We start from the raw sequence: 11,748 nt of genomic DNA, 5'->3' as shown, positions 1-11,748 counted from the left end.
GGTTGCGTTGTCGGTAGACGGTTTATTCTTAGGCCAGGATGGACGCGCTTCGATTGGCATGGTGCTTCGCAGGGAGAACGGATCTACAATTTTTGCGGCATACAAATACATTTTCCGCTGTAATGATGCCCTGGAAGCGGAAATTCATGCTATTATGCAGGGTATGGCACTGGCCATTCAACATTCGGAATGCCCAGTGATTGTTCAATCAGACTCTTCAAATGCTCTGGCCATTCTCTCGAGCGACAATCTTTTCAGGTCGGCCTATGGTCATCTAGCTGCTGAAATTAAAGCTCATTTGGTAGTTAGGAAGTTTGTTCCTCTAAAAGTTAGCAGATATCAAAATAGGGTAGCACATCAATTGGCACACTATAGCCGTACTGAAGCTTGTACTGCGGTATGGTTGAACTCGATTCCTCCGTGGTGTGAGGAATTGGTGTCTCGTGATTGTAACCCTCTCATTGTGGAATAAAACATCCTTTCTCCCCGCAAAAAAAAACATGTTTGAAAAAAAATGTGTTTTTTTGTCACGAGAAAGTGATACAGTTTCCAGTCACATATCTTAACATTTTGTACATATCAATTGTAATAAAATTACCAAAGTTCTAATGCACGTCTTTTGTGAAGCCATACAGAGTTTTTTTGTTGTTGTAAAAATACTGATTTTGTTTTTTGAGAATTAGAAAAAGTACCGATTGACCTCTCGCCAATCGTCATTGGGGAGCGACGGAGCGCTGTTCCTCTTCTTCCCCCAACCTCACTCCTCCGCACGAACAAGCCTCCAGGCCTCCGTCCAGCGGGCGAAGCACGCCAACTCGAAGGATTTCTCTCTCATAGTCGTCGCCATCCACATAACCCGCTCTACCGAACTGCCGAGGAGAGGAGATCCACCTGGTCTGGTCGATTTCTTCTGTTGGCGACGAACCCCTAACCTGCTTGGATTGTTCATTTTTTTTTTATTTGCTGTGAGCAGTCCAATCCACATATCTCTTTCCGGGACTGATATCGACGCATTCCTTTCGCCGCGGTCTCGTTTGCAGCATGGTCATGGTGGAGTTCTAACTGCAGTTGGGTTTCCAGTAATTTTGGGGGTTCAACAGTTCAACAGAACCCCCAAACCCTACGTTAGATCCGCCCCCCTGCCGAGCTCCGCTACGTTTATGATATTGTGACGGCATCGTAGAGCCCTTCACTGCTGTGAGGCTGAGACTTCTAATGGGCCAGATGGTGAGTGCGCCACTGTTATGCTTTAACATTTTATTAAGGCTGGGTGCTCGTCTTGTCTGACGACTGAGCCTGTTCCGATGCCCCTGAAATGGCGAAATTGTGCAGGTTTCCGATGGTGTCATCCAAGAACAGGCAGCTCGCAATGGTAATCACGATGTAAACTTACATCTTCTTGCAGCATGTTGTTTTGGTTATTTGGTTGAGCACCTGATTGGTAATTGGTATGCGGTTGCTTTGTTGCATTTTCTTTGCCAGGCGGGATCATTAAGAACGGGAGGGAAATCCTATTGCAGGTGAGAATATGTCTAAGCATGTATTTCGTGTTTGTTGAAATATATTGCCCGCCTCTCTCCATCAGTTCGGACTTACGGATGAGTTGGCTGGAGCATGAATTCAATAGTGTCATGCTGTGTATCAAATCTAGAGACATGGATCTTAGAAATGCTACTGGACTTAGAGACTGTTCATTCCAATCGATAGACATCAGGATATGTGCTCACTTGCTGTGAAAACACAGCCAATAAGCGTGTTCTGTAATCTGCTAGCACATACTTTTTTTCTTTCAATTACTATAAACCAGATATAATTTCATTTTTTACCGATAATTATTCGGATGTATCTGACCGGCATCGGGGTGGAAACTCAATGACGTATCAGGGTAATCTAGCATCTAGTTTCTGTTCAGTTTGAGTTATTTTGCTCCTTGTGCAAAGTACAAATAGGAAAGAAGCTATTGCTTATAGTAGTTGGTCTTGTGGTCTTAAGGTTGCCCATGTCTTGGTGAGCGTGCATTTGTGCATCATCGTAATTTGCATTTAGCTTGACATGGCCCACTCACCAATTTAAGATAAGCTATGAATATTTCCCGTATGACAATGGCAACAGGACTAGTGCCTTTCATGAATACAGAAAAGCTCATTTAATGAACAAGTACGAGTCTCTCACATATCTCTTGATATCAATTGTGTGTCAGGCTTTTAACTGGGAATCCCATAAACACAATTGGTGGAGTAATTTAGAGGGCAGAGTTGCCGACATTGCTAAATCTGGGTTTACATCAGTATGGTTGCCTCCACCGACACAATCGTTATCTCCAGAAGGTAAGCTAGTCATGAGTTCACCATTACTCTTTCTTATCAAAAGAATAGTTGCAGAAAGTCTGACTGATGCGTTTCTCCACAGGCTATCTGCCACAGAACCTGTACAGCCTTGACTCTTGTTATGGTTCTCTTCAGCAGCTAAATTCGTTGATTCAGAACATGAATGACCACAATATAAGGGCTATGGCTGATGTAGTTATTAACCATCGAGTTGGGACTACTAAAGGATCAAATGGGATGTATAATCGTTATGATGGTATCCCAATATCATGGGACGAACATGCGGTTACATCTTGTTCTGGTGGGAAGGTAGCCATTTTACAAAGACTAAGAATAAAGAAAACAAAGAACAAAAAGAAACCCCCGTATAAAACAATGACCAGGGTACTAGCGACCTGGAGTTTTACTTCTTATAGTGATGCATAAGTATGACTTGGTTTGTACAAGATATTCCTATTTTGTGCAGCCTTTTTCTTATCACCATATCTTGATTGCTAAGCACTATTATTAAGCATTACTCAACTTTGGTGCAACTTGTTTATCAGGGGAACAAAAGTACTGGCGATAACTTTGATGGGGTTCCCAACATAGATCATACCCAGCCATTTGTAAGGAAGGATATTATTGAATGGCTGATCTGGCTTCGGGAAACCATTGGTTTTCAAGATTTCCGCTTTGATTTCACAAAAGGGTAAATAGTCAATTGGCTAGAAACATACTATTATTAAACAAACAAATTAACTACTGTTGCCATATTTTTGCATTGTTAATGTGCTGATTGGCCACATTTTCTGTTTAGTGCAGTTATGCTTCGAAGTTTGTGAAAGAATACATTGAGGAATCAAAGCCTCTTTTTGCAGTGGGGGAATACTGGGACAGCTGTGAATATGCCCCCCCTGACAACCGTCTGAGCTACAATCAGGGTAAGAGATACATAATGGCATCTGTACTGATTACTATGCCACAATGATGTAATTTCTGGCCAAAGCGCTCTTAACCAATCCCTTGACTGACTACCATGAATATTATGGTAATATACATATTATGCCCATGTTATCGAAATTTATCAATGTTAGATTGTTACCACTGTCTTGGTTTCCTCTTCATTTGTCTGCCCATCTCTCTGAACCGTTCTTGACATGGAAGGTTTAATTTACTACTACGAATGCAAGGCAGTTCTGTAACTATATCAGATTGTCTCCACGCATTTGTCGTATTGATGAAACCAAATAAAGACATACAAGCAACATCTTTCATTTTTTTCAGATAAACACAGGCAGAGAATTATCAATTGGATAGATAGCACTGGAGGACTTTGCGCTGCGTTTGATTTCACAACGAAGGGTATTCTTCAGGTTAGAAATGATCATGGTTCTACGGAGCAAGTAAGTATCTTTGGTGATTTGTTTGAGCAGTTTGGTGTTGCTGGAGCAGGAGGCTGTGAAAGGAGAGTTGTGGCGTTTGCGCGACCCTGAAGAAAAGCCGCCTGGTGTGATGGGGTGGTGGCCTTCAAGATCAGTTACATTTATTGAAAATCATGACACAGGGTCAACTCAGGTCCATGTTTCCCCCCTTCTTTGCTCAAGGCTAACTTTTCCAAGTTAATATTTGCTTGGAATTGTTCATTGGGTTCTATTAAGCATATCTAATTGGAAGTTATATTATTTCAGGGCCATTGGCCATTTCCATCTGACCATGTCATGGAGGTATGGCATCAGTTGTTTGCATTACTTATCCATAGACTGGTTTTAGTTAGAAGTGAATTGCATGTTCTACGCAATCAATTTATACAACGATGATGATTTTATAAAACCCCGACGCAGTTAAATAATGATCGTAGGCATCAAAAAGTCGTTCGTCACATTAAGAATTTCAAGACAGGTATCGTCAATAAGGATCACATGTTTATACTGTATTTGAATAGACAAAGATTTCACCCATATTGTATCTGACTTGATCTAGATATACTGTTAGTCTGTTTCAAGATGTGACCACTGACCATGCTGCTGCAGCTGGAACTAGTATAGAAGTGAATTGTGTATTAACAGCCGCTTCCGCATCATTTGCTTTAGAACAAGTGAGCTGTTCTCTTCGGAGTTAACTGTTAGTCATTTACTAAACACATGCACAAACTAATTGTCTTTCAGGGATATGCTTATATACTCACGCACCCTGGAATCCCCACAGTGTTCTACGATCATTTCTTTGATTGGGGAGATTCTTTCCACGATGAAATAGCAAAACTGGTATTCTGTTCATACCAATCTATTCTAGCATACATCCATGACAGCTGTTTGCCCTAAACTTTGAATATTATTTTTTGTACCCAGATGGAGATTAGGAAATCCCAAGACATACATAGTCGTTCAGCTGTCAAAATTTTGGAGGCAAGCTCAAATCTGTACTCGGCAGTAATCGATGATAAGTTGTGCATGAAGATCGGAGAGGGCCCCTGGTGCCCAAGCGACCCAGAGTGGAAGCTGGCGGCATGTGGAGACAGATATGCCGTGTGGCACATGTAGGCAGCGACAAGCCGCATCAGCGTGCCATATTTCTGCTGAAGAGAAGATTAGCCTGGTAACTGAAGTACACCACACCAGATTACCGCAGCATACCTACACCTATCTATTATGAATAACGATATGTGTGAGTGGAACCGGGTATTCCTGAAGAGGCGCTAATGCCGCGCTTCTCCTGCCTGCCTAGGTTCGAGTTCTGGGACAAACCTGACGGCCACCTTACTTTATTCAAGTGCTAAACTTCGAAAATAGAATAAATTGTTATGAGTGCACCATGTCACTGCATTCATTTGGCTAGCCAATAATAGAGGGCATCATCCTATCTCTTTATGTATGAAATGCAGAATGTACATTTATAATGTGACAACTACAACAGCTGCTTGATTATATAGTACTCCCTCCGCCCTACAATATAAGACGTTTTTGTAAGCTATGTTCGTTTTTGTAAGCTAACATAGCTTACAAAAACGTCTTATATTGTGGGACCGAGGGAGTAGAAAAGAAGTTTCATGTTTTAGTTTCCCCCATGTTATGTATTCGTGGAAAGTGTATCTGGGCAGGTTGAGGCAATTTTCAAAGGTCGTCTGCTCTCACAGCATTTTGCCTGTTTGCATCGTGGCAATGTTGACTTAACCTGTTGGCAATCTTCCAGCGGAAGGAGGGATTCCTTCCCTTGCAAGGAGGGATTCCTTCCCTTCGCCTGGCATTCTTGCACACGACTCCCTTAGTTACTGTAATGCGGTTTTTAATCTTCATTACAATTAAGTCCGTTTTCCCTCTCTTCGCTAGGTGTTGGAGAGAGGGCATGTTCTGTAATAATCATCTTATGAGTATTTCGGAACAAAAATCTCATGTATACATACTCGTGCAAAATAAATGGCGGGAACAGGTACAAAATATAAATCCCTGGCTCACCTTCCCGCCGCCGGCTCTTCACCCCTTCCAGTTCCGTTCCTCCCACCTCATGGCGGTGGAGCCGCCACCAAGCAACCACCACGGCGACCCATCTACTTCTGGCGGCCTGGGCTACTTCCATCTCCGCCTCCTCGGCCCCGCCGCGTCGCTCTTCCTGCTCCGCTCCGACCGCCTCTATTCTCTCTCCTTTTCCCGCCGCCGGGGCTACCGCCTCCGCCTCATCGCGTCCCCTGCGCGTCGCCGCAGGCGCTGCCGCCGCCGCGATCTTCTGCTCAGCACTGCCGGCTGCGTCCTCCGCCTCACCCACTGCTTTTCCAGTCCCGACGCCGTGCGCGTCAATGGGCTGCCCCTCGACGACGGCGGCGGCCCGGTCAATCTGGCCGTGGGCGACGAGGTCTCGCTGCTCCTCCTCGGCTCCAGGTACGGATTTGTGGCGGAGAAATTTGTCGCTTGCGAAAGGGGTGACGAGGTAGCGGGGTCCTGCGAGGAGGTTCTTGTGCTGAGGGCAGAGTCGCTCCGGAAGCGGCTAAGAGCGATCTCAGAGAGCCAGGACCCTATTTCTTTCTTGAGGGATCCACACCGTGCACATGCCGGAGTGAAAAAAGCGAGAGGAGAGGGTGATTTATTGTGTCAGGGCAATCCAATTAACTCTTTTCCTCAGGAGAATTTGCGGCAACAAGAATGCAATTCTGATCAAAACAGACCGGGACACCAACCTGATGTTACAAACGAAGATACTGTTCAGGTGCCTCAAAGAAGCAAACGATGCAGCAATGTAGAGCTCAAAGGGTGCAGTAATGGGAATGTAGAGCAGCATCACACGGAGGGTTGCTACTCAGACGGGAGCACATTCTTCCTGAACCGCCTCACTGGCGTAAAACCTGAAATGCGAGCGGAGCAACACAGTGGAGTGACCCTACCACAGCTTCTCCACCCTATTGGCAGCTTGTTGCGAGTGTTTATTGCAACGTTTACCTCTGACATTTCCTGGTGCGTGCTCTCACCACTGTTGAATTTCCCCCTTTGTCATGTTGAGATCCATGATTAAATTCCCCATGGAAGTCGTAATTGATGTACGTCTCTCAGGTTCCTGGACTACTGTAAGATTCCCCAGTACCTGCCAGTAACAATAGCATGCCACAACAAGGACAGATGCTGGAGTGCGAACAGTGAAAATAGAACTGCAGTCCCTTTCGAAAACCATCCTAATTTACTTCTAGTGTAAGTGGCTACCCAAAAAATCCTTGCAAGCTAATATCTCATGCTTTCATATTTTGAATCCATAGGGTGTAGGCAAGTCAGACACAGCATCTTAGTTTGCAGTATTTGCTGAGCTTTATGGTAGACCAAAACAAGTTAAGCATAACTTTCCTGGAGGATTAATACTGATTTGTTGATGTGTATTTTGCCTTTAAGATACCCCCGATTTCCAGAAGTGATAGCATTTGGAAAGGATAGGAAGAATCAAGGAGTTGCATGCCACCATCCAAAGCTCATAGTGTTACAGAGAGAGGACAGCATGCGTGTTATTATTTCTTCAGCTAACTTGGTACCTAGACAGGTCAGTGTTACAATTCATGCCATAATGTCTTGTCTTGAATTCTTTTTTTTTTTCCTGGTGATTTCTGTTGCTATGCTCTTACTGAAAGCAAACTATACTTTGTGCAGTGGCATCTCATAACAAACACAGTGTGGTGGCAAGACTTTCCCCGTAGGACATCCCCCGATTATTCAGATCTTTTTAGTGCATTCGAGGGACCAAAATCTGATTTCGCTGCTCAGTTAGTTTCATTCATAGGATCCCTTATCAATGAAGTCCCTAGCCAAGCATATTGGATAAATGAGATAGCGAAGTATGATTTTGAAGGAGCTGGTGGGTACCTTGTTGCTTCAGTACCAGGGTTGTATATGCCAAGTCCTTGTTATTTGGAGTCCAATTATTGCCTTTCAGTAAGTCTACTCTTATTACTGATATAATATGTGATGTATATTTTCTTGTTTAGTGAAGCCCTTAGGAAGAATAACTAAACATATAACCTATATTCAACTAAACAACATGCTATCTATTATTTGCGTACATTCTCAAGTACAAACACTTGTCCTAACTTCTAGTTCTTCATTAAAATAGTTTTGACCTATTTCCTGACCAGACACTATCGATTATTTATGCAGGAAAAACAGATTATACATACAAAATCTTCATATAGAATATTCCTTGGTTCTGTGCAAACATCTGTAGTTGGTTTATCCCATCGGTTTCACTTACCATCTGATGCCGGTTCACAACTGAAAGCCTTGTCTGTATTTCTTGGAAAATGCCGTGAAAACATGCATGGAACTACAGAAGTGATCTTGAAAAGAAATACAAATATACCTGCAGATGCTAATGCTGTGAGTGTCCTTGTTGCTGATCTGGATAAATTTTGTGAGGAAGGTACTTGCAAACCTCAAAATGTGTAACTTTTACTGCACGTTAACTCGCATCCTGATGTGCTTTGTGTTTCATGATTCATGTGCAAATCAACATATTTGCTTCCCTTTCTGTTATTTTAATCAATAACCATGTCCAATGCCCCGAAGCAGATTCTGTCCAACTTGGTTTCTTGCCTAGAGAGGTTGCGAAATGGGTATCTCCCCTTAGTGACACAGGCTTCTTCAAATTTTCTGGATTTATCTACCCTAGAGAAGCCCTGGAAGCTGCATTTGGAGCAACTAACACAAAAGTGCAGTTGCTTATGTATGTATCAAAGGTATTGTAGGAAGATCTCAAGATGCCTTTTGATATCTTTGCAGTAGTTTTGAGAAACCCATGCTGATCTTAAACTCTTTCTATGAAATTCAGGGTCCAGAGTTTTCTCAAATTTCAGGGCTGATTCAGGATGAACATCTCCCTTCATTGTGCTCACTTGTAGCGTGCTTGAAAAGAAGCCCTGGGCTTTGGCGGTTAGAAGAGGTAATAAACCAAACTAAAGTTTGATAGCATAATTTACTATTCCATATTTTTTGTTAAATTAGTGGTAATACTTACTCTGGGATACTTGAAATTTGTAGCTCCATAGCACTATCAGGTGATTGACGTAGCTCACATTAATTTTTTGCCACCATTTAAAGGGAACAGTCTTCCATTCTTCGGTTTCATACGACCTTACATATTTTATTTCGTTCAAGTATCATTGGCGTAAGTTGAATTATCGTTTGTATATGACTTGCCAATATATATGATAAATTACTCCGTGAAGAATCCTGTGAGAATTACAAATAGTACAGGATAGATGCGATAGTGCAATTTCTCCCCAGTCCCCACTGTTCCGCGCGCGCACTCTATGCAATATGATTCTGTTAGTTCTTAAATAGCCTGACTAGTAAATTCAGCGTTTATTCTTCTTGCCTCTCGTATTTTTTCACGGGGATTTCATGCCTCTTTTTATCAGCTTGTGTTTAAAGTTTCCTAAGTTACTTAGTGACTGTCTAAGTTAATCCCTTGTCCCCTGCTATGTTTAGTAACCCATTGTCTTAAAACTATGATCTACATTGTTCTGCAACAGGTATTATCACACTTTAAGTGGCCTGAAACACTGGAGACTGATTTTATGTACAGTGAGTAAAACCATCTTTCTTTTGTTACTGGAAGCCAATCATCTTAATATGGGATTTTTTAACTAAACACGTTTATTTACGAATTATATTATAGGTGCTTCATCCATTGGGACTTCTATTAATCCACAGTTCATTGCACACTTCGCTTCAGCGACAGGTAAACGATCCAATCACGATGTTGACTCCGAAGAATCTGATCCAGAGGTAATATTTAATTGCCCCATGAACTACACCATCTCAGTAACTTCCTGGCTTTTTACTCATTATGCATGGACATTCATTTCCCATGTTCCCCAATCTTCCTAGTGGGGTGGCTGGACAGCAGGCCATGAGCTAAAGAAGCCATCAATCAGTTTGTTATTTCCAACAATTGAGAGGGTGAAAAGCGCGGCTTGTGGAATTCAGTTGTCCAGATATTTGCTTTCTCTACCTGAGGTTGATTTCTCTTTCCAAAATCTTGATTATGTGCTTATTTTATCTGTTAAAGAGCTCATGACACATTCACATCATATTTGAAGTTCCCATGGCCTAGCTACTTCCTTCAGGATGAAGTTTCTTATTAATCTGGGATGCTTTAGTTCAATGAATTATGTAGCTGTGCACAATGAAATAGGCGACACACATTTCTCTAGTTAGAGAAGCAAGTGATAAGGATATTAATGACTTAGAGGTGTTCCTTGTATAGCAGATACATTGCGGTGGGAATAGTTTTTCTTCCATTATAATATCCTGTCCAGAATATTGTAGTCTGGTGGTTGAAGAAAGAAGGCATAAGTTATATTTTATGGTTCTACTTCTACCCATCTCATATACTCCATTTTTACAGAAAACGTGGCAAAGATTGAGATCTACCGGCATATTTCATGATGCAATCCCACATCCACATGATAGGATAGGGCATCCTATGCATGTTAAGGTATGCTCAATATCATAGGGTAAATATTCATTGCCTTCTCTTGTTAATGCTGAGGTGGATAGCATATGTAGGTCTTAGGCGACATCTATATTAGGGAGGATGATGATTCAAGGAAAATTATTACTCCCTCCGTCCCATAATATAAGAGTGTTTTTGACACTAGTGTAGTGTAAAAAACGCTCTTATATTATGGGACGGAGGGAGTATATAACAATGCGATTTAATGGATAACGAGGGAAAGGAATTCACAATGATGAAAAAAATTCTCTCACCCTCAACAGGTCAATGGAGTGGTCAGCTTAGCAGAACTAGAGGCTAACTTTAATCATCATCCCCAATATGGATGTTGCTAACTAATGAACCCCAGTTACAATCATTGTTTTTAAGGCGTCCCGCCTTGGACGCTTAGGCGATAAGGCGCCCCCCCAGCGCCTTACAAATATGCCCGCCTTAGGCGCTTAGGCGTCGCCTAGGCGATAAGGCGCCCCCCCAGCGCCTTAGGTCGCCTTACCGCCTTAAAAACTATGGTTACAATATTGACATCATACTCTATACCAGGTTGCTCAGAGGCGATTCCGGTCTCGGTTAGGTGGCCATTCATTTGGCTGGACTTACTGTGGATCTCACAATTTCAGCCCAGCTGCCTGGGGACAGCCGTTGCGCCCTCCGTCCAAAGCGAATCCTACTGATGCCACCAGAGGAGCTCCTTCTGGGTCAAGGCTGCACATTTGCAACTATGAGCTGGGCATCATTCTCATTGCCCCGCTGCCAGGCATGTCAAAGGAGGGCAATGGAAGGAGGCATGGGATTGATGGCATATCCCTTCCATTTGTCATCCCTGCACCACAATACAAGTACAGTGATAGGCCCGCGACACCGCTGGCTATACGACAAGCCATGGCCGAAGCTTGTATTCCGCAGAGCGACTTGTCGGAAGAGACTGACGAGGATATACCAGATGAAGATGATGAGCATGTGGTTGAGCTATCTGACTGTTGTCCTGAAGAGAAAGAAGAGGAAAAGATCTACGCAGAGACTCTATGGGGGCAGGTGGATTCTTCTCAGAGCCAGGGAAAAGATTCCTGAAATTGGAGGCTGGCTCTGCAGTTTTTCAGAAAGTACAGACCAGATATTCATTGGATAAGAGCGTCCAAGGAGAGTACATTAGATCTAAACATGACAGTTGACAGACAGATTCCAAAAGTTCCTTGAGGACGCTGGTTCTCATATCACAGTGAATTCATCATTCTTAACAAGAGAAAATTATCGTCATTGATTCTCATATGAAGTTACAGGCATAAATCACATGAACAGCCGCCTGAATCACCAGGATTATTTCTTATTAAAGGATTGTAGATGATTCAATTGCTTTTTTTAGCTTGTATTGTGTGGTGTATCTTGTCATTTATTGGTGTATTGATAATTATCATTTGTACACTTATCAACAGAGCCTGGAAGGCAACTATTTCTGATG

At 42.7% G+C, this 11,748-nt stretch overlaps 2 protein-coding genes across 2 annotated transcripts; both read left to right on the top strand.

Annotated features, from left to right (window-relative positions):
• Positions 1-710: 710 nt before the first annotated feature.
• Positions 711-5,240, top strand: LOC119355036 (probable alpha-amylase 2). The gene is made up of 13 exons (XM_037621818.1): positions 711-894; positions 1,041-1,227; positions 1,333-1,372; positions 1,483-1,520; positions 2,201-2,327; positions 2,410-2,636; positions 2,873-3,018; positions 3,132-3,250; positions 3,594-3,682; positions 3,762-3,884; positions 3,998-4,033; positions 4,475-4,573; positions 4,658-5,240. The coding sequence occupies exons 2-13, from the start codon at positions 1,216-1,218 to the stop codon at positions 4,847-4,849; spliced, it is 1,248 nt and encodes a 415-aa protein (XP_037477715.1). The 5' UTR covers positions 711-894; positions 1,041-1,215; the 3' UTR covers positions 4,850-5,240.
• Positions 5,241-5,774: 534 nt separating this feature from the next.
• LOC119355035 lies at positions 5,775-11,748 on the top strand. The gene is made up of 12 exons (XM_037621817.1): positions 5,775-6,751; positions 6,848-6,982; positions 7,178-7,322; positions 7,430-7,711; positions 7,934-8,195; positions 8,345-8,511; positions 8,604-8,714; positions 9,307-9,358; positions 9,453-9,562; positions 9,665-9,793; positions 10,185-10,274; positions 10,833-11,748. Exons 1-12 carry the CDS (start codon positions 5,811-5,813, stop codon positions 11,358-11,360), a joined length of 2,952 nt encoding a protein of 983 aa, XP_037477714.1. The 5' UTR covers positions 5,775-5,810; the 3' UTR covers positions 11,361-11,748.

This window comes from Triticum dicoccoides, chromosome 2A, assembly GCF_002162155.2.
Source record: "Triticum dicoccoides isolate Atlit2015 ecotype Zavitan chromosome 2A, WEW_v2.0, whole genome shotgun sequence".
In the NCBI taxonomy this organism is placed as follows: Eukaryota; Viridiplantae; Streptophyta; class Magnoliopsida; order Poales; family Poaceae; genus Triticum; species Triticum dicoccoides.
Note: the sequence above shows the minus strand (reverse complement) of the source record. Positions and strands in the feature narration are given on the sequence as shown.

What these genes read in the sequence shown, in the direction of transcription:
- LOC119355035 (XM_037621817.1), top strand. Translation starts at nt 5,811, where the DNA reads ATGGCGGTGGAGCCGCCACCAAGCAACCACCACGGCGACCCATCTACT. An exon ending in TTTACCTCTGACATTTCCTG is followed by an intron (nt 6,752 to 6,847) that starts GTGCGTGCTCTC and finishes TACGTCTCTCAG; the next exon opens with GTTCCTGGACTACTGTAAGA. An exon ending in CATCCTAATTTACTTCTAGT is followed by an intron (nt 6,983 to 7,177) that starts GTAAGTGGCTAC and finishes TTTGCCTTTAAG; the next exon opens with ATACCCCCGATTTCCAGAAG.
- LOC119355036 (XM_037621818.1), top strand. An exon ending in ACAATCGTTATCTCCAGAAG is followed by an intron (nt 2,328 to 2,409) that starts GTAAGCTAGTCA and finishes GTTTCTCCACAG; the next exon opens with GCTATCTGCCACAGAACCTG. An exon ending in ACGATGAAATAGCAAAACTG is followed by an intron (nt 4,574 to 4,657) that starts GTATTCTGTTCA and finishes TTTTGTACCCAG; the next exon opens with ATGGAGATTAGGAAATCCCA.